A 22,944-nucleotide genomic window follows, 5' to 3' on the forward strand; every position below is an offset into this window, starting at 1 on the left:
TCACCTTTGGAGGGGGCAGAAAATTGCGTTTTAAACTCCAGACTGGTTGAAAAGGAGCCTCGGAGCCTATGCTGTGTCCTTCACAGGCCTGCGCATGTCAGAAAGCCGACTGCGGCACAGAGAATACCCCAGATTCTGTAGGCTTGGATGTTTTGTTATGACCAAGCGTTTAACTCCCAGTCCTCAAGGTTTGTGTTTCATGTAACAGAGGAGATGAAATGGGTTGAAAAGATTAAGAGAGAATTAACACTGTCAAGGTAATGAATAAAACGGGCCTTCAGCAGCGGGCTGAACGGGTATTAATTGTGCAAGGTGCAGGACCCTGGGAGCTGGAACCGGGGTTTCAGCAATGAAGGTGAATAAGAGAGGGTGTAATAAGAAGTTTTAGACTAGTTGGGACACAGGTTAAATAATGATACCTAAACCGTGCACCTGAGCGATAGACAGGATTACAGGAGGCAGTTTTTGAAGAGAAGCATAAATGGGTTAGGAGACTGCAAGCTCTGTTACAGCTGCAATACATTTGAGCCAGGGACAGGCTTTAAGAAAGAGTTAGAAAGATGACAGGTTTCATTTGGAAAAGTGGGTCTGGAGCAGAGATCAGTCTCAGTTGCCTGTGCAGAAATGGCTGTTGAATTTCCGTTTGGAGATACTACATAGTAGAGACATTGCTGAAATATTCTGTAAATACTGTAACAGTATTTTGTAACAGTATTCTGCAGATTATGCAAATTTTAAATTCAGTATTTGATTTTTCCCAAACGCCTAATGTTTAATCCCACTGTTCACACTGGGTTATATATTAACTTTTGGTAAACAAAGCATTATATATATTTATGCATATCGTTCAAATTGGAACCTTACTTTTTTCCAGAATGGAAACCCACCTACTGCTTTGTGTTTTGTTACTGACTCCTGCCTTTGCATCATCATCCTTTTGGGAAACACATGTCAGAAACATCAAGGTAAGTAGTCAACCATGTATGGGGCTCCTGTTCTTCATAGATTAACTTCCTGGCCTTTATCAACATTTATCAGAGAGTTCACACAGTGATGCCACCAGGAGCTTTGTGTTCTCTGTTACCAGTGAACACAAGATCACACTTGGGGCTTGAATTAGTTCACCTCCAATCAGCCTCAGTTTTAAATCGGCTCTGAAGAGGCTCTCCTATCTCTCTTAAAAGCATCACTTTGTTTTCCCTGTCATCACCACATAATAGTAAAATGGTTTAGCAGTCTTATATTTAAATGTGTAAAACAGTTGGTGCTGCCAGGGAACTGACTAGCACCTGTGAAGCAAGGCAAAGTATCAGTGAAAAGAGGCCTCCAGGACGCAGAAAACAGAGATGTAACATGGTATCCAGATAAATATGTACACTACCCAAATAACATGGTAGAATTTTTCTCAAAACATTTGCATGTTAGCATAACATGAAATATATATCTGCCCCTTAAAGGGGCCATTCTGGTTTTGACTGGATCCCCGAGTAAGGCCCTGCTGCCTGATGTTCTGCCAAATATGCTTCATTGAAGTTGCCAGCCACTACTCCTCACCTCAATAGATTATTTTCCTCTCTCTCAGTAGTTACATACTATGAAAAGTTACAGAGAGCAAATCTCTCTAGGGAGCATTGTACATTGCTGCGAGGAACTGGACAAAGCAATTTACTGTCAATTTCTGTTGATTAGATTATGGTCTTCGCCAAGACTTTTTCTGTGAAAAATCAGGAAAATACTATATCTAACTTTAAAAAAACAGCCTGAGATTTATGGCTGCAAATTGGAGATGCCATGGATTCTTATTTAACCATTATGTAGCCCTGATATCATTTAGCTTTGTCCTCCCAACTACCACACTACCCGTTCTTTGTATGTCTTGCAATGCTAAAACCTTTCTAAGTGGAAAATGACCAAATTGTGGTGCAATGCTTCATCCATACATGCAGAAACACTACAGAAAAGTCAGCTGATTCTCCCATTTTTATATACTTTATATTATTTGAACGAGGAACCCAGAGAAATGTACACAGAATTTTTGGCCAGACTCTTACAAGCCTCCCCCAAAACCTTTGCATTACCATAGATATATTATAGTGTCTTGAAAAAAACTCCAAAATAAAAAAAAATAATTCTGTTTCACTTTCCAACCTGTAAAACTCCTATGAAAGATTAAAAGTACTGGAGACGTGTATCTGACTTGATACTTCATTGTGTCTTTACCCCCCTATTCGGTGGAGCAGGTAAACATGCTTGCACAAAATATAACCCATGAGGCTCTTAGAGCCAAAAGAGATAAGGTATTTGCAGCCAAGCTTACGGGAACAGAGTTACACAAGCTGTTATTTTAACATGATGCAGTATGTACGTTCTAAGCCTGTTTTCTCTTTCACAAGAGAACATGGTATTTTTGTGGAGCTTCTGATCTTTGCACCTTCTTTTAGAGCAAATATGCCAAAAAAAGTTCTAACAGCTTCCCCCCCCCCTTGATGCAACCTTTCATAGCTACTGCCTCTTCTCTGTGTAAGCCTGCTGAATGACCATCTTACTATTTTTGTTAAAATGAGAGTCTGCTGGGGTCAACAGGAAAAATTTAGGCACAAGTCTGAAAGTGTACAGATGGGTCTGACTGATAGTTTGGATAGTGTATGTGACTGGAAAAAAGTGTACAAACTTGGTTTTTTATGCTTTGATACAACCTCCTTTTTTCTTCCAAAGGGAAATTAGTTTGAAAAGGCAAAACATATACCACAGGACCCAGAAGTAGGAATTTCCAAGGAAAAGATGCCACCCTCAGGATGAGATACTCTGTTTTTACTTTGATGTCACCACACAGCCAACCTATGCTCAAGGAAGCCATATTAAGAGGTTTTAGTCTGTTCTTTAGTCTCAACAACATTTAAATATCAGTGGCACTGAACATTCAAGTCTTTTCCTCTCACTCTCCCCTCATGTCTCAGATGGTCCATTACTGTTTTTCAGCTGAAAGAAGATAACTTCTTGTGTCACTTCAGCAAAATACAAAATCAGCAACATTCAAGATTTAACATATCTTTCAAACCCACAGTATTTAAAATACACTAACATCAATTGAAATCCAAAAGATTCACCAGAACTGTGAACGCTCTATAAGCAAAGTAATTATACCTGCCTCAGATGCCTTTACTTGCTCTTCCCTCAAATTTACTTCAGTTTTCTAATAAAGACCTTTCTCAAGCTTTCCTTCTCCTGGACAATTTATTTGGACTTGGAAGCAGAAGGTAACTACATAGGTGCTAAGTGATTTATTTCTAAATGCAGCTTTCCTACCGTAGTCATGATTTTTTCCTCTGTTTTTCTCTTTACAGAAGCGAAACACTGATAATGACTTGGTGAGTAAAACCTGGTTTTGTCCAGGCTACTGAGAAAGATGTATAGTGACAAGTATGTTCTTACTGCATTCACAACATGTTTCTTTGAGTCCAGTCTGAGCAAATGGATATTTCTGAGTGTGTAGGATGAGGGGAGTAGCCCACAGTTACTTGTTTTAGGTAGTTGGACTAACCAGACAGTTCTTTTTCAAGCTCTGATGGAAACTCCTGGACAAGGAAAGAGAATGAGCAAAAGATTTTTAACCTTGTTGTATTAGAATAAATAGCAAAGTTGTTTGAAGTCAACTCTATAACTCTAGCAGACAACTATTCTATGTCGGCTTTATTTTTACTCTTATGTTGCAGTTATTTCTAAGGAAGGTAAGAGACCTCACCTGTGAGGCTGATTCCACTGGGCACCTGGACTCCAGCAATGCTTTAATTCTTTGGAGACCTTCTTAATCAATCAGTCAGAGATCAGGCCCACTAAAAAACCTCCAAGGTTCTTTCCAGTGCTGGTTTTGCTGCAAGAAACAGACCTTGTTGCAGAGTTGCCCAAGGAGTCACATTTGTTGTTACCTATGCTTTCATGCAGTGTCCAGCAACATTGTACCTGAGCATTCCAAGAAATTAAGTATTGCCCTACCCATTTCCTTGTTTAAATGAGAATGAGCCTCAGTAGTGAAGAAGTTAAGAGTAACATAAAATGGAATTTTGAGACGCCTGGAATTGTTTAGGTCTACTTGTAAACAGGATGACTACCTATATCCCTGCTGTAGATATCATCCACTTGGCTGATAATTACAGTCACTAATACAGTGAGGCAGCAGTAGGCTGTTGTGCTTTTTGACTAACCATAAAAAAGTTACAGTCTCAGTAGAGAAAAAAAAAATATTCTTATAATGCAAGTATCTTTGCTGTGGTGGTAGTATTTTGTTAAAGAGGCTATGTGTCACAGCACTCTCAAAACTAGCCAGCTGCAACAAGGTCTTTTACCATCACATACCAGCATACTCTTTGTGCCAGTCCCTCTGCTGCCTTCCCCAGTCTCTCCTTATCCAGGGCACACACACTCTCTCTTCTCTCTGCCTCAGCTGCTCTCTCCATTGGCTCTCAACCCCTTAACAGAACCAGCCACAGCTGCACCTTGTCTACATCGGCCAACCCACCACCCCAAAGCCAGCCCACACCTGTATATTATCAATGTTAATTAACCCAGCTTCATTCCTCTACAATTCCCATTCCCACCCCCTTTTTAACATTTCATACCTCATGTTTTTAACAATCATTACAACCTTTTTACAAATAAACTTTTCACACAGTCCTCTATAATTCCTCTACACCTATGGTTATAACTTGTGGGATAACACTGTGATGGCAGTGTGGTAGATATCCAAGGAAACCCAGTTGTAGGTCTTTCCTGTTTTGCTTTGGAGTGATAGAATGTTCTGCTGCAATTAGTTTTAAAAACTGTGGTTATGGCTGATCAACACAATCATCATTGTAACAGCTAGCTCTTCTTTTCTTTTTTCAATTTACAGATTGTCAACGGGATAGAAATCTACAGCATGAAAATTGATAGTAAAGTAACTTCCCGATTTGCCCACAATGTCATCACCAGTCGAGCTGTCAATCGTGGAAATGTGCACAAAGAAGTAGTCTTTGATGTTGAACTCCCTAAGACAGCCTTCATTACCAATTTCAGCATGTGCGTAATTTTGACATTATTGTTGGAGAAGACTAAAAATCTGTGCAAATGCAACTGGGAGAAACTGAACCCAGTTGCTCATTTTTACATTACCATTTGATAGATTTCTAAATGCCTCCTAGGCAATTTTCTGGGATTACTAACTTGACATGCAAGACACTTGGAGAAAGGCAAACATTGGCACATCTATAGAAAACATGACAAATTTTCAGGTATTTCTTTTCATCATCATGGACCTTAGGGAATGGGGGATCTTCTCTGGAGCTCCATTTACCTTTTCCAAAATACCACTTACCCTGGTGTTATCAAACCAGAAAAGTTCCGTTGCTTTATTTCCCTGATGGCATTATAGCTTAATTTTTCTATTCATTGAAAAACCATATTTGAATGAAAGGCAGGAAATAGAGAGAATTATTCCTTTACATTCATACCTTTAGTTGCAGTAACATGCAATTCTCACACCATTATGAGATTTAATTCAGTTTAAACAAGTCCATCTCTGCTAATCACACAATGCCTGTTTTATTTCCAGTGAAAAGAAACAGTAGCTTTTAGAGCACAAGTACTCTTAATGCATGCTAGAACTTTTATTATAGGATGAGATGAATCCCTTATGAGAAATGCCCGTTTAATGGTGTAGAGAATCTAAGAATGAAATGCTCTGCTGTGGACACCTACACTTGGACCAGTGAGTCATGTAGAGAGGCCATTAGATGAGATGAGATAGTCAAGCTGCTGAAGTGTAGGAACATGGCAGGTGTAAGTAGTGTTGCTATCAGCCCTGTTTTGATCAAATTAACTTTCAAAGTAAACATTTGTTCACATTCTCTTAAGATACTGAGCACAGAGCTCTTCATTCCAGCTAAATTCACTGAGAAGACTAGCTTCAGTGAAGGTGCTCAAATCTTGGCAATATCATATTCCTGAAGTGCGTTTTAGCAAACCAATCAATAACCAGAGAATTCCCTGCAGTAACTTGTCATGTATTGGTACAAATCGTTCAGCTAAACTAGGACTTTTTCATCTGCAGGACAATTGATGGTGTCACTTACCCTGGAATTATAAAGGAAAAAGAAGCTGCAAAAAAGCAGTATGAGAAGGCTGTTTCAAAGGGACAGACTGCTGGTCTTGTCAAGTAAGAATTATGTCTTGTGTGGGTTCCACACCATCATCCCAAATTGTGAGACTGGAAATACTTTGTACTGGCCTGTTTCTGAAGTTTGCTTTTTATGGGACCAAACAACAATCATTAAGTTAAAGAGTTATTGTACTATAGATTATGAAAAGGAAATGCAACTTCTGACTATGCAGGCAGTATCCGTATATTATGAAAGACATTTTCTGAAGCTTTCACTGACTTTGTATGACCTGTTCCTGGGATTAAGCTCACTGGGAAACTTGAATAAATTCTAGAGTTTGAGTATGATTTTAGCAATAGATCAAAATTCCTAACTTTGTTTTACTCTTTTTTTGAAGATTATACTCCACCAACCAAAACAATAAATGTTGTGAAAGAGGATAAAGATATTCTTTTTCTTACTCACTTAAATACAGAGCTTCAGGAAGAAAAACTGAAAAATTCACAGTCTCAGTCAACATTAAAGCAGGCAGTAAAGTCACTTTTGAACTCACATATGAGGAACTGCTGAAGCGACAGTTTGGAAAATATGAGATGTTCATCAAAGTAAAACCTAAGCAGCTTGTCAAAGATTTTGAGGTAAATGGCAAACTGTATCAAACTGGACTATAACTTCAGAGATGATGAAATTCTGTACATCCATTGAAAGCTGAGTACCATGGTCATTCCCATGGGTTCCCATGAGCTAAAGGGCCATGACAGTTTTTCTAATGAATCTTGTGGGGATGGCACACCAGTATGCTTTAGTGCAGGTTTTTATTGTAAGCTTGACAAATTGGCTCAACTACTAAGCCTCCAAAAGAAGCCATGTATGGAAACCTGAAAAAGCCATTATGATGCCTTGAGGTAAAATAGAAGAAGAGCAGCTTTTACAAATGCCTTTCCAGCATAAACTACACTTTTCTCCCACTACCATGAAACTACATAATCTTAAATTACAGCAATACATATATCACGTTCTAGAATACCACACCTTTTGCGTGACAAAACTTGTCTATATCACTCCTATCTGCCTTGATAAAACCCAGGTCTAAGGCACATTTTTTTCTCCTTTGTATGCCCAGAAAATGCTGTGTAAGAGTCATTACAAAACTCAACATCATAAATGTTTATGCAGCATTATTTTAAACCCACTGTGGTAGAAGGCATACTGAAATATAGGTCAAAGTTGGGCACAACTCACAGCTAATGGCTGGGTTATATTTTTGAAGGACTATAATATTTATTGACATTTTGCAAAATTCCAGTATCTAGCTTTCAAACAAGTTACATTTCTATTAAGGTTTCTAGCTTTATTTTTAATTTCTATGTGTAAAAAGACCTGTTTGGCTGATGGGGTGTCCACACAAGTGTGGATTTGGACTGTTATTATGAATTACAAAAGTAAGTTGTTTTGCTTTTATGAAAATTCCCCTGTCACATCTGTGGTTGCCTGTTGATACTCCTGTAAATGGCTATGTTTTTATATTGGGCAGTAATCAATGACAATGAATTTTCAATTAATATTTCAGATTGCAGTAAATATCTTTGAGCCCCAGGGTATCACTGAGCTGGAAGCAGAGGGAACATTCATCACCAATGATCTACAAAACATTATTAAAAAAACTTTTTCAGAGAAAAAGGTACAGTGGCTACTGCATTCTGTAACTTATTACAGTTATAATTCTGAAATAATAATGTCAGTGGTAGCAATGGAAGTGAGGGGGGGGGGGGCGGGGGAAAAAGAGAAAACGCAGTAAAGGTTAGTCTGAGCTCTGAATTCCAAGCTAGCAAGTTGAAGGCCATCTCCATGCCGTTCAGAAGCCAGGTAGCTGTTAGCATGGTGTTGTACCCAAAGGAGTAGGCCTTGTCCCACAGCAGTAGTTGGAAACCTGGATACTAAGACTATTTCTTACAGAAGAACCGAACCAGTAACAGGTAGTTTTCTCATGTATGGAGGTAGCAGAATTCCTAAGACATAGGCTACCCAACAACCTTATCAAAGGTGTCATTTGGAACGGAGGGCTGAACCAAGGAAGATGGGGGAGTAAATATACGAAGGAAGCTCTAGATAGCAGACTTCATATATCAGTTACCCATCAAATACCTGTCACAGCACTATCCAAACTAGCCAGCTGCAACAAGGCTTTTACCACCCCATACCAGGTTAATTTCAGTAAGTAGTTCCCATGACTTGCCCTGGCACAGCTACCAACCCCCCACAAGGTTTCAAGAGTTCACCTACCAGCCATGCTGTTTCTCAGTCCTCTTCAGGTCAGCCCACCCTGCTTCTTGTCTCTGCTGCATCTGGATTCTGCTTCTTCCAGGTCTCTCTTCATCCAGGGCTCCTCTTCCATCCCCCTTAGAGCTATTTAACTGCTTAGCAGGAACCAGCCACAGCTGCACATTATCCATGTTGGCCAACTGGCCAACAGCTGCCCCTGAAGCAAGCCCACAGCTGTATATTATCAATGTTAATTAACCTGCCTTCATTCCTCTATAATTCCCCTACAAATACCGATTGATATAAATTAATACCTACCTGATAAAACAGGTTATTTTTATGTGAATATCAATATATGAGTTTTTTTAAAAATGCAAACTTCTTTGTGTTCTGTAGAAAATTTGCAGCTCTCAACATTCAGATCTAATGACAGCTTTTCTTTTCAGGGGCATGTCTCTTTCAAACCAGCTCTTGATCAGCAGCGAACCTGCGCAAATTGCTCACAGTCTGTCTTGGATGGGGATTTTACTGTTAGATATGATGTGAAGAGAGCAACTCCAGACAGTTTGCAGGTAAATCTGACAGCTGGGAATTTTGAACTGTTGAACCGCTTAGCTTGCATGGTAAATGTCAGGGAGCAACAAGGGATAACTGTTCCCTAAAGGGCAGAGAGCTGAGTGTGACAACTCAACTGGCAGCCCAGGGGCTTTGCCAGCCATGAGCCCACTCCCTACAGTACCTGAGCACACAGACCCAGAGCTGGCAGTCAAATTCAACTGAGAGTCCAAGCCATTAGGCAACTCTGTGGTGATGAGGCAGCCCAAGGTCAAGGTGGAAAGTCAGTCTGCAGGGCAGAATCTAACTCAGTGGAGTCCATGGACAAGAACAGGTATGGCTGTGACACAGCTGGAGGCAGGTATTCTTACAGTGTAGCTCAGGCAGGGACTAAAGGCCCAAGCTCATGCTTAAATGAAGCTCCTGGGCCTGGACAGAGGTGAGGCTAGTCAGGGCCATTAAAACCTTGTTTTCCATTCAGGGGCTAGAAACTAAATAAAAGTAATTTCTTCTTTATCCATTTTATCTTTATAATATGCAAAAATTTATTTTTTTTCCTTTACATTTTATTTTTCAGATTGTCAATGGCTACTTTGTACACTTCTTTGCACCGACAAATCTTCCAAAGTTGCCCAAGAATGTTATTTTTATAATAGATATTAGTGGCTCAATGTCTGGAAGAGAAATACAACAGGTAAGTTCTTACATTACTATACAGTCCCAATAAAAGAGCCTCTGTTGTGATGGAAGGGACGGGATGGCTTATAGTGCATACACGCTGCCTGAGCTACACCAAGTGGTTTTATGCTGTGACCTTTCTAGTGCTCAGCACCATAAGTACTAGTTTGAAGTGTTAGTGTAGAACAGAATTCTATACATTTAGGCTATGTTTACTTACTCATAAATATTATTAGTTCAAAAGTCTCAATATCAACATTTCCAGAGAGTTCCATCACAAGTACTGAACAGCTCCAAAATTAAAATGTGTATACAGTATTATGTGCATTATCTATGTTATTCATTCCATCTCTTCTGGGAAGCAGCAGTTCTTTTTGTAGACAGGACTCCTCGTTCGCAGAGATTTCAGGTTTTGGTGCTGCATCAAGATATCCATGCTTGTTGGCATATGAACCTTTCTGCCAACCTGTACCCATTTCCCATCGCTTTCAATTTGCCATGCCATCTTACCTCAGTGTAAGCAATGATCCATGATGCAAGACCTGAGTTTTCTTTCAGCTAAAAAGATTTACCAGTTGTAATTGCAACTGGCTGACTTCACTAGAGTGACTCTGAAATAGACGCAGACTGGCAAGGACAAAACAAGCTCAGAATTTTTGCAGGACATACTGTATAAAAGTTGAAAATATCCAAATGCTGAGACATTAGTCATGTAAAATCTGCAAGTGCCGATTTCATTAAATGTTGAACCATACATTTAAATCTCTTTGTCTTATAGACAAGAGAAGCACTCCTAAAAATCTTAGATGACATTAAAGAAGATGACTTCTTCAATTTCATACTGTTTGGTAGTGATGTACACACCTGGAAAGAAACATTAATCAAAGCCACTCCTGAGAATTTGGATGAAGCAAGGAAGTTTGTTCGGAGCATTGACACTGAAGGCAGTAAGTACTTTACTGGACTTGACATTAAGTTGTTTTGTAAGTTAATTTGTCAATTCAGTCTGTGAAGACAATGCTACAGCTTTTTTTTTTTTTTTAATTACTGGTGAGACAATCCTACAGTTGAAATTTATCAGAATGCAACAGCTATTTTTCCTTATGTTTCCAAAGTCCAGGTATTTTTCTGTCTAAATATCCTCCTGCTTGCAAACCCAAATATTTCATTTTCATACTGCAATGAGATCTCATCAGATTCCAGTGAAAAATGGGCCTGTATTTTGACTGTCTGTGCTGAAACCAGATTTCTATGTCTACCTTGCAGTGACAAATTTATATGGTGGTATAATGAGGGGAATTGATATGCTGAATGCTGCTCATGAAGGAAAGCTTGTGCCCAAGAGAAGCGCTTCTATAATTATCATGTTAACAGATGGCCAACCAAATGTAGGTAAGTTTCTCTTGGATGGAATAATAGAGTGAGTTAACTAACAAAAAATGCAAATTGGCCTCCATCTTTGACTTACGGATGTTTGAATGATTTAAATGCTACTATACCAGCATTATACTACTAAACCAAGTTTTTGATAAGAAATTTCTTTCCTAAGAAATTCAAACAGGCTATATGATAATTTTATCTATGAAGAAAAACCGAACTTTTTCTGGTTTGATGCAGGCATATCAAATACACAGGACATTCAGGCACATGTTAAAAAAGCCATTGAGGGAAAATATACCTTATACAATCTTGGTTTTGGCTATGGTGTTGACTACAACTTCTTGGAGAAGATGGCGCTGGAGAATAAAGGATTGGCTCGTCGGATTTATCCTGACTCTGATGCAGCCTTACAGCTCCAGGTACAGCAATCACCACCTAAATTAGATGAGAGATAAATTTGGAAAACTATACCAATGTTCTTATTTTGAACTAATCAAAATGTAATCTGTTACTGAGATAATTAAAAGTCTTCTGTAATCAGAATATTAGTTGTATTTAATTTTCCCTTTCCCTTATATAAGCAGAAAGTAGGAGGACAGTAAAAGGGAGATGCTGTGGGCTATGGAAGAGGGTTCAAAACTTGGCATAGAGTGACACAAATCATGGTTCTGGAGGACACTTCCATGTGCAGCACAATTGCTGCAGTCATCATATCTCCCATACCTCACAGATCATGTAGTTAATGTCACATCAAAGGAAGGATGACAGAGCATAAAGACTCTAGATATTTTGTTTTATAGGAACTTACTGCAAGCAGGTGTATCTTACCATACCATGGAAGCATTTTATAGTTGTATAAAGCATGAGGAGGGGTATATGCAGTGCAGAGTTGACCTTTGTTACTTCTCACATTCCAATAGCAGCCATTTGAAAAATTCACCAAAGAATTTAGATACCAGATTTCATTGCAAGCTCTGCCAAAATCAAATACCTAGTCTCCTTTTGTCATTTCAGTCTCTGTAGGGAATGGATCTAGAAACTTACTTCTATCAAACAGGGGGAAGCTTGGGATCCCTCTTGATTAACATTGATAGAACTCATCATCCACAGCTTGCTGTTCTCAGATATTTTTCCTCTTTCTTAATGAGACTGAAAAGTTTGAATGTCCTTTCTCATTTCCATTATTTTAGATTTTTTAGGCCTTATACTCTGAGATTTAACTAAATATTTAAATATTTCTTCTAAAATACACTTCTAGTTTTCATTGCTGAAATAGCAGGGTGATTCTGGGTACAGATCTACTTATTAATTAAAGAAACAATGATAGCTAAATGTTTTCTTTCTTTCTTTCTTTTTTTTTTTTTAATCCTGTAGGGGTTTTATGATGAGGTTTCAAATCCCATGCTCACAGATGTGGAGTTGAACTACCCAGAAAATGAAATATCAGACCTAACTAAAAACAGTTTTAAGCATTTCTATGATGGGTCTGAGATTGTGGTGGCTGGGCGTTTTATAGACAACAACCAAAACTATTTGGCTGTAGATGTGAGAGGTGAAGGCGTAAGTATGGATTTCTTTAACTTCAGTAAGGTATGCAGAATGTTCAAACCTGGCAATACTTAAAATATTTACTGGAATTTCTTTACCTCAGTGGCAGGATGCATTACTGTGTAAGTCAGAAACTAAACACACTAAAGTAATTGCTTTTAAAACTGCAGATTACTTGCCTAACTCAGTCAGGTGTACTAGGGTCAGTCTGGGACAACTTTGTGCAGTGTGCCTGGATTAGCTTTGCTAACAGATTTTTTGTTTGTTTGTTTGGCTTTTGTTTTGGTTTGTTTTTTATTAGTTTATTCTCTAAATACCCTACTTGGTTCTTTCAGGAGCAAAATGTTCAGTGCTCACATACAATAGTCTTCATTGGGTGAAGAAAACTGATGGATAAGCCAGCTGATTGTTTGAAATACCTTTCTCTTAAAATAGAAGTTTACTTCTAATACAAACCAAGTGACCTAAATACCTCTCCAGAGCTGGATTCTGTAAAAGTATTTGCCCCGATATTCAAGAAACACAAGCATATTATAGAGCGTGTTATCATAAATACTGTGAACTGCATATATGTCCCATGCACTGTGGTGTATTAAATATATTATATAGAATTAGGTATATTTCAAATACAAATAATGTATTATTAGTAAGTTAGCCATATGTTCCTGTATGAAAGTGGCGTCATAATCAAAGTTCTTTAAATCCTGAGTAGCCAAATTCTAATGCACAAAAATGCCACGTGAATTTGGAAACCTCATTACGTCCTATAGCTACACTATTAACCTTCACAGAAGCAATGGAACAAAGATCCTGACGCAACACTGACAATTTCCTGGGCAAGGGGCAAGTGCTGTGCAGGACCAGACTGTTTTTCAATTTAATAAGATTTTCAGATGTGAAGGTCTTGATTTTGGGAGGTTCTGAAGTCCCTGGCTGCTTATGATACAGAAAAGTTTCCTTATTCCTAACAGGCTAATGATGCCCTGTCATATACTACACACCAAGATGCTGAGCAAACAGCTAAAGCTTTCCAGGAACAAGAATACATATTTGGAGAATACATTGAAAGGCTCTGGGCTTATCTCACCCTTGAACAACTCCTGGAAAAACGGTAATTAGAATAACATCTTAGCTATGAAACTGTTAAGCCATCTGACTGGTGCAACTTCTCAGATGTGAAGCCGAAATTCACATCATGCTGAGGTGCCAATGGGAAAGCATAAAAAACAGTAAGGAAAATCCCCCAACATATTCTCCTCCCCGATCACAGTATTCCTGGCCCAAGCTGCAAATTAAACAATTTTAAGTTACTACAAATATTAAGGACAGTTTTGCCTTTTTCTTGGATAGCCAGTGGAACCAGATGTGCTCTTAGACTGCAACAAATATTATCCCTTACGGATGTTAGCTGCAGAGAAACAACTTCACTTTAAAGAAAAATACCTAATCCAGAGTTCAGCGAGTAATTTAGCAATCATTGATGCTAGAGTCTCTATTCAGTATTGCAGCTACAGGAGAAGAAAAGGAGAATCTTACAGCTGAAGCCCTGGATCTCTCACTAAAATACAAGTTTGTAACACCACTGACATCCATGGTGGTAACAAAGCCAGAAGACTATGACAATCAAGATGGGATTGCTGATAAGCCCATTGAAGGTAAAGTAAAATTGTGAAAATGTCTATATTTGAGAAACCAGGTGTTCCTTTCATGTTCCCCTAAAGAAAGGCTTTCATGTGGGTACAGGTTTAAACATGTATCTGAAAAATCTACCTTCCAAACCTTGCATGTGTATGGTTTATGCAAAATTACTTTTCTTTGTAAAGCTCATTTCCATCAAACCATTCTTCATTACTAAGTCATACAGACAAAATACTATCAATTCAAAATAAGTGTATCTTAAGCTAATTATATGAACTGTTACATAAAACCCCCTGAAAATCAAAACCCATTTCTAATCTAATAATCCAGCTATGTTCAATTTGGTTCACATCATTTTCTACATATTTCAGTTTAGGGGTAGATGTAGTAATTTCTACATGAAAGGGAAAAACGTGCATGAGATCTTCCTTGTGCAGGATGTATCAGGTGGTGAAAAGATGGAGACTGTATCTGTAAAACACAGTATTCGTATATATTGCAGAGAGAAGTGCAATTATCTTGAAAGTGCACAATTTGTTCTCAGCTCTGATACTTTGGCTAATTATTAATTCCTTGCTCAGCAAAACGCTGCGCTTATGTACAGTTCAGCCTCTTTGTTTGATCTGTGTGAAAAAAAATTATTCCTTTTTAGCAGAGTAAAGCAAATGCTGTCTGCTCAGTGCAGCCCAAAGCAACCCTGCCCTCATCTGTGTGTGTTGTTTGGGCAATCCTCATTTCTCTCTTATTCAACAGGTCAGACCAACCTCTTGTTAGGCTTCTCAATTGCTTCTGTTCACATCCATTATTTTTTCCCCCAACATTTGCTTAGTGCCCCTAAAAGTTCCTCCCAGGCTCTGTGTGGGCTCTCTGCTGGCTTCTAGATGAAAAACTTTCTTGTCTGAATTTGGCATAGTAACTTAAGGCCTTTTAGCATAACAGAAATGCTTACTGGAGGTTAGTGGGTTTTTCTCTCAGCGGCGCTAAGTCCTGAAACCAGTTATTGCTAAATGCCCTTCAATTCTAACTAATTCTACCGTCATTCTTCTGATAAAATTTTTGCAGTATTTTTCATAACAATCATAATGGGATACTGACATAAAAACATGTCATGTTTCATTTAACATTCAAGTCACAATACAACATAACAACTTTAAAGTTTACAGCTCGACTCCTTAAGATGGAAAAACTTAGCCAAACATCTGACAGAAGCGGCATCCACTCAGTGTGATCTTCAGCTCTTTTGTTTTCCCTTTCCAGGTACTTGTAGTACAAAGGCCCTTTTCTCAAACTCTTTCCAAGTAAATCCTCTTTGTATATAGAGAGTATAGAGCAGCAATAGGAGAAAATACTCAAAAAAGTGCTGCTGTTTAAGAAACAAAAATAATTTTTTACACGTGCTAGAGCCTAGGTTCACAAATAGGATTACTGAACCATCCGGTCAGTGTTAATAGAATGATGCAAATGCCTTGAAAACTGTAAAAGAGTAAAACCAGTAAGGAATATTTTGTAATGTGGAAATGGATAACAATAAAACAATTACTAATAGTGCTCTTGCCATATGCATAATTAATTGCAGTTTTGCTGCCCCACATAACAGCTTTTTATTTTCAGTGTGTTTCTGTTTGATCTGCAAATATTGAAGTGTATCATTGGAAGAAATGGAACTGTAAAATACTGAAGATACCTGGTTCAATTGTTAAACTGTTTTAATTATTTTTTTTTATTAGAGTATGTTTTACACAGGGTCAAGATCCTTCATGTCTAATCATACAACTGAAACTGTAAATTTCTCTTTTTTCTTCCCTTTACTTCTTATCTGCCCATGGTAACAGCTGAAGGTATGTACATTTCTTATCAAATTTACTTACTATTTTTGACTGTTAGAGATGGATTTCCTGAATCGCTTACTTGATCTAGGACACAATATTTTCATAAAATTCTTGGTGAATCCCTCAAGCTGGAAAAGTTTGTTAGTACCATTTTCAGTGTGGTTCCTCCTAATCTGATAATTGCAGCGTTCCACCATCACAAAATTCAGGCCCAGTACAAAGGAGTTGCTTTCAGGGCTGCTGGCTCCCAGTTACTTGTGAGCAGCAGTCTCGCATCCAGAGACATCTTCAGTGATGATGTGATTGCTCCTTCTTCAGCACAAAGCCCTTGTCTTCAGACACCACTCCATAGCTTCAGACATAGAAAGAGAAGAAGACTAGAAAACTGTGGAAGCAGGTGGTAAATCTCACTGACTTCCCAGCAGTAGTTTAGAACAAGATGGCATAATGGAATCAGAGAAGAGCAGGTTGTCCCAGCCCCTTACAGAGCAAACAACATGCCTTTGGAGAAGTAACAGTTTTGTTGAAAAGTAGGGTGTGCTTTCTGCCTGTTCATCACATTTGCTTTGTTGCAGTACTAAATGCAACATATATATAAATAAAAACTTTTGGCTAAGTTTTTCTTTTTTTAAATATTTAGAATAATTACAAGGTTTTGGTGGAAGGGGGGAAGTGGGAGAGCTTGTTTTTTAGTCTGTCTAACCTCTAAAATAACATTTTGTTTCATTCACAGCACAGGCTGACACACATATTATACCAGGTAAGTAATTAGTTTAATGACAATTTCTGAATGAAGCATCATCTGTCAAAGGAAGTTGATTCAGACAAATGAAGTTACCAGAAAGGGAAAAATTGCCTTTTCTGGGTTTACAACTGTATTTTAACAAAGATTATCAGATTCTGCTCACTGCTAAAATAGTGCTCGCTGCTAAAACCACTCTTAAAGGTTGAACAATACTAGATGACAGAGTGTCAGCTAAACAGCTTTTAAGCAGTAAATGCCAGTTCATCAAAGGACCATTTTTCCTAAAAGCTGTTTCCCAAGAACAGAGGATGGACTTGAATTTGGAATCTCCTTTGGAATTGCATAAAGCAAGGGAGTATGATGTCAGCATCTCCGGCTAAATGAATATTTTCAGTTACTTATACAAAAAGAAATGGTTTTAGTCGAGAGAGAGACAGCAGCTGACCCTTCAGATGGCTGGTTGGGCAGTCTTGGGAATGGGAGAGTTAGATTTCAGCTTTTGCTCTGCAGATTAGTCTCAGTGTCTCTCTGTCTAGTTTTCTCAAGTCTCAATTGAAAAGACTTAAGTTCATTTTGGAAAAAAACAAATGTCAAAACCTCAAAAGTTTTCAATGGATGATGCTGTATTTCCTTGCTGATAGACAGCTTAATCCTTAAGTCTGAGACATTTGTGTCCTACAGATACATGACTTGGGCCCTGTGGAAACCCTCAAAGCAATTTAGACTATGAGTGGTATCTGTCTCTATCCTGAAGCTTTGCTTGATTCAAAAAGGGCACAAACCGACATTCCATGGACTATATGCTTTAAAAACTAGGAAGGAATTAGCAATTTACCTAGCACACCAACTTCCTAATATCTTACATGAGCTGTGCAGGTAGTGTGTAAATATTCCATTTTGATGTGAGCTTTTGTAATATATTTTTTCTTTACTTTCTGCAGTTTCACAACCATCTTACCTATATACAGCACACCCCACATGGTATACTAGTGGTGAGTAGTTTGAGTAGCATCTGCTTAGAAGGAGAGCAGAAGAGGGTTTTTAAGACTACGTTGCACTATTAAGAGTCTTTTAGATAATTTCTTTCTACAAAAGCAGTCATTTTTCATCTCCAGTGTGCTAGTATTTTAATTTACTTTAAACATATTTAAATGTCTTTTAAAGGTCAAGTCACTGAGCTTATATATAGTCATTTTCTTAGTCCTCCCTCCCGTTGCTAGGCTTTGTGTTGATAACTGCCTGTTCTCTGTTCAGATGAACTTTCTGCCCTCAGCAATACTGTCATGGTCCTGAGGGACAAGCACATAGAGGTGGCCATCTTGAACCTACAAGCCGTGTGCCACATTTTGCAATGGTGAAGAGACCCAGGATATATGTCACGTACCTGGGAAAGATGAGGGGGGGGGAAAGGATACGGTTCACTTTGGGGAGGTGGTAGCAGCTTCCTTGGGACCCCACCACTCCTTTGGAGTATGGGCTGGACTAAGCTGGGCATAGAGCTTGTGCAGGGACCAGTTCCTGCTGATCCCCAGCATCAGCAGTTCCATTGCCACAGTGTTAAATGTTCATGTGGAACTTTGAACCTGTGTATCACTATACAAATACCAGTGATTTACCTTTACAGTTGATGGAGATCCACACTTCATTGTACCAGTGCCACAAAAAGATGACGCCATTTGTTTCAATATCAATGAAAACCCGGGTACTGTGTTAAATTTAATAAGTGATCCAGTTACAGGTGAGTTTTTAGGTTTTTTAAAGGCAGTAAATCAGGATACTTACAACAAAATGTCTTATGTTTAAAGGCTGTTTCTTTTATACTGTGTAAGCTTTTTCCCCAGCAAAGTTAATAAGAGTTCCTGTAGCTGTGATAGCATACCATTACCATGGACTGTGTTTTCACTTCTTGGAGCAAAGTGAACTTTTAAATTTTGATTTAAAACCACTGTGAGAGTTGAGTGACATCCTTTGTCTCAGTGAGTAGTAGTACAAGCAATAAAACAATCCTTAGGTTGCCATTTCATAGAATAGCTGGTAAAGAGAGACTGTTGTCACACAGGCTATTTGTGCCCATCACAGACTCTTTGGGCTCTAGGTAATACTAAACTTTTTTCAATAAAGTGATTGTTGTCTTGTGGAAATCCACAGAACAGCACCCAGAGCTTTACCCTACTTTGGCACAAATAGGCACAAGTAATTTTGATCTATTTTTCAACTCATATTTGTTTCCTTGAGTTGTTGATAAAATTTCCATGACACTCATTGACACCAGTTGATCAGGTCCTATCTAAAAACAATACTTGATGTTTCCTATTTATATTAGGCATCACAGTCAATGGAGAACTCATTGGTGATAAGAGAGCAAATAATGACACAAAGATCCAAAACACATACTTTGGGAAAATTGGCATTGCAAATAAGTACCTGCATTTACAACTGATAGTAACTCCTGAGAAGATCACAATTAAGAATGGCAATGAAAAAACAGGTTTCACCTGGCTTGACTCAGTCACCGTGCAACAAGATGGGTAAGGCTCATAGAAAGAATATCAGGCTCCTGTATTACTTTCTACGCTTTCGTTAGTGTTGATCAATAACATACTTAAAAGATTTGCTGTCTGAATATACAAAAGAAAATAATGTGAAAAATGCCTGAGAAATGCAAAAGAAACCAATTCAAGTCCCGCTGGATTCTGCTCTCTGCTTTGTTGTGTAACTGCTGAATGGTTAATCATAAATTCCTCTGCTTGGAATAAATAAGTAAAGAATTTTCCCTGATTTTCTATTACTATGACTAAGGTAAAGCTAGATGTGGTATTGTGTGCTTAATGCAACACTGTCTTGCAAATACTTAAAGAGTAACTTTAGACATAGTGTGTAATCTTTCACAGACATAATAATGTGCTGTAAAATATCTCCTTTTTAAGAAATGGAAATTGTAGTATTTCTAGAACAGGTACATTTTGCCCTGTCAGCAGGTATGTTTTTCGTGAGATGTATCTATCACAGAATCGTTTATACCTGTGCAAAAAAAAAGTTTAGAAAAGGAATGGGCAGCAACTCCTCATCATTATCATTTACATTTTCATTGTGTACCTGGAACAGAATTACTAACTTTTCAAAGCATGGCACTGCAACAGGAAGAGCACCAGAGCAAAACTCTTATTCATACAGCATGCTTATTTTTTTTATTATGATAGCCAAATTGGTCACATCACTAACACAATCAGAAGCAAATCTTTAGCCCAGCACTAACCTAGACAGTTCAGGAATTGTCTTTTGTGAAAAACAAAGGGAAAAGGTGTCAGGTCACATCTGGGCAAGGAAGTGATGTTTTTATCGATAACACTTTTATTATTGAGCATGAGGTGCTGTAACTACATATCACTAATCTGTGATGAAATGCACAGTTATAGGATGAGTGTTGGTAGAAATATCTTGCTGAAATGTTGGAAGGCTGCATAGCCTTTTACAGTGTAATTTAGTGTGAGTCTTGGACTGTTTGTGTACACACACAGATTCACACGGACCAAACTAGGCAGCAAAACCTCTATTTTAAAAAACATGGAGCAATTTATAAAGCCATATTTGTTTGTTGGACATGTTTCTTCTGAAGTTGTTTCTCATTGCTGTAAACTCTGGGAAGCACAATGCCCTAAGTCAAGTTTTTCTTTTTTCCTCAGTTTAACTTTGACAATTAATAGAGAAAAAAATCTGGTGCTTTCAATGGGCAGCGGTGTCTCATTTGTTATTGTTTTGCACCAAGTATGGAAGAAACATCCTCTCCATCAAGATTTCCTAGGACTGTATGTATTGGAAAGTGATAAACTGTCTGAACAGACCCATGGATTATTAGGTATAATTTCATTCAGTGTTTTCATGCTTGTCTTTCTTTATGAGGCTACATAATTATTTAGACACAATCTTGTACTTAGCCTTTCTGAACCGAGGTAATGGAGGAAACTGAGATGATATTGATCAGCTGTATTAAGATTTCTGACAAAATATTCTGGGCTCAGACTTTATACATTAGCTTTTCATAAATTCCTCTGCTGCTGCTGAAACCACTAGATTGTCCTCACCGGCATTTTTAAAGCTCTTTATCTTGCTCAATCCCACCTACAGATTTATATTTTTTTTCTTGCTACACTATTCCTCCAGTCTCTTGGATGGTTTGATCTCTCCTTTCATCTCACCACCTTTTTTCTAAGTACTCAGAAAATACATGTGTTTGCTTGATCAAAATTTGCCAAACAATTGCTGCATCCTTGTAAGAAAAGAAGTTTTTAAATTACAGCTTGATTTACTAGCATATATTAAAATGACAGAATGGCTTCTATCATCTAAGATTTTCCCCATGGTAACTAACATTCTTTATTCTAGAAGGTGAAGTTGGTAACTCAGAGATCAAAATTTTGACCCCATTGAATCCTTTTTTCTGCCAGTGTAGTGGGTTTGGTGGTGTGCATTCTCTGTGGGAAAAGGCAGAGGTAGCAGCCATTTTCCCTAGCCTTCCCATTTTGACTTAGAAAATCAGGTAAGGGCAGCAAACATTCACTTTGGGTCTATCAGTTTACTCACTGTGGAGAAATATGAATTGCTGTGAACTTACTCTTCTCAGTCTTGGTATGCACTTCGAGGCCTGAGGAGAGCAAGTCAGGGTATCAGTGCTAGTACGTTAGATCCATGAGTCATGGGAAATGCTGTAACAAAACAGAAAAAGAGCAGATTAGGGACAGAAAGTTACTTATGCTTTCCTGCTCTGGTCTCCTCAGGCTAAAGGACTTGTCCACACAGAAGTTGCTCTGCTATGGTATGGACTCTTAAGTAGCAAGAAAATTGCAAAAGCCCACATGACGTGGGGATACCATGTTACAGTTCACCAGCTTACACATCTCATCACTATTTTCATTATCTTTGACTTTGCCTCGATACTTCGCTAAGTAATCTAAACCCCATGCTCATTAGAGTGCTCAAAGCACCAGCAGCATCCTGCACCAGCCCAGATAGGGCAAAACTGTGCAAAAGCTAATCCTGGCAGGAGTACAAAAATTCCTTAGATGTCAGCCTTGTTCTGAGCGTAATCACATCCAAAAATTTCAGAGATCAACACATGCATTATTTGATAAAAAAAGGCTAAAGACGTGGAGAGTATGTGATAAATACAACTGAATAGACAAGACACAAGGTGAGGATATCTTGAAGGATATTTAGAAAAGGCTAATTTTACTGCGTGCTCAGAAGTCGGAACTTAGATCCAGATGATATGCATATGGTTTATAAAAAGAAAATAAGACCGTAGGCATATGTTCAACCTCGCATGAAACTTGGTGTTTGCTTATCCATTCAAAACCCTGAAGGGATGTGCAAAAACAACATGGGAATGTGGAAATTCCTGGGTTTCTGTTTGGTTTGTTTCTGTTTTAATGTGTGCAACATGCCTGAAATGGTAATTTTGGCTTCTATTTTTAGGACAGTTTTTCCACCGCATTGACTTCACTATACTTGAACTTCATCCTGGGTCTGATCCCAAGAAACCAGATGCTACAATGATTGTTAAAAATAATGAACTGACGGTAACAAGGTAGAAAACTAATCAAGTCTTTAGCAAAGACTTGGGAAAGATTACATTGTCGAAGTGCAGTTTCTGCTTTGATACTCCCATGACTGTGTTTTCCCTTACAGGGGCTGGCAGAAGGATTACAGAACAGATCCTAAGCACGGCGTTGATATTCCTTGCTGGTTTGTTCATAACAATGGAGCTGGGCTGATAGATGGTGTTCATACAGACTATATTGTTTCCAGTCTGTTTTAAACAGCTACAACTTCCTCCAAATTCATGGGCATACAGAGTATTTGAAAGAATAGTATTTTTCGTGTTTAAAAACTATTAACATTACATAAACTTACCATGTTTGGCAATGCCAAGATAAGACGGGTTCTCACAGAGAGTTTTGCTGCATATTCGATCAAATCTCAAGGGCTAAACAGCTATTCTCCTTGTGGACAGATAACACTTATCCCCCGAAATATCCTCATTTTACTGAATTAATCTACTAGTTTTAAAACTGTGACTTAAAATTCTACTTTGTAAAATGTAACAGAAATGTTCTAACCAATTTTAAATCAAGAATTGAGTGTCAGGAGCAATTTAAATAAAAAGACTAGTACTTAA

At 38.2% G+C, this 22,944-nt stretch overlaps 1 protein-coding gene across 1 annotated transcript; it reads left to right on the plus strand.

The window, feature by feature from the left end:
• The first annotated feature begins 132 nt into the window (after positions 1-132).
• LOC130148061 (inter-alpha-trypsin inhibitor heavy chain H3-like) lies at positions 133-22,944 on the plus strand. The gene is given in 21 exon segments (XM_056336200.1): positions 133-188; positions 875-965; positions 3,345-3,368; positions 4,889-5,055; positions 6,086-6,190; positions 6,610-6,772; positions 7,705-7,815; positions 8,843-8,968; positions 9,529-9,645; positions 10,408-10,576; positions 10,896-11,021; positions 11,247-11,428; positions 12,384-12,569; positions 13,529-13,668; positions 14,058-14,266; positions 17,738-17,758; positions 18,394-18,507; positions 19,093-19,297; positions 20,453-20,625; positions 22,242-22,353; positions 22,455-22,944. Coding segments are annotated over 21 exon segments (2,712 nt in total). The 5' UTR covers positions 133-147; the 3' UTR covers positions 22,585-22,944.

Source organism: Falco biarmicus, chromosome 4 (assembly GCF_023638135.1).
Source record: "Falco biarmicus isolate bFalBia1 chromosome 4, bFalBia1.pri, whole genome shotgun sequence".
In the NCBI taxonomy this organism is placed as follows: domain Eukaryota; kingdom Metazoa; phylum Chordata; class Aves; order Falconiformes; family Falconidae; genus Falco; species Falco biarmicus.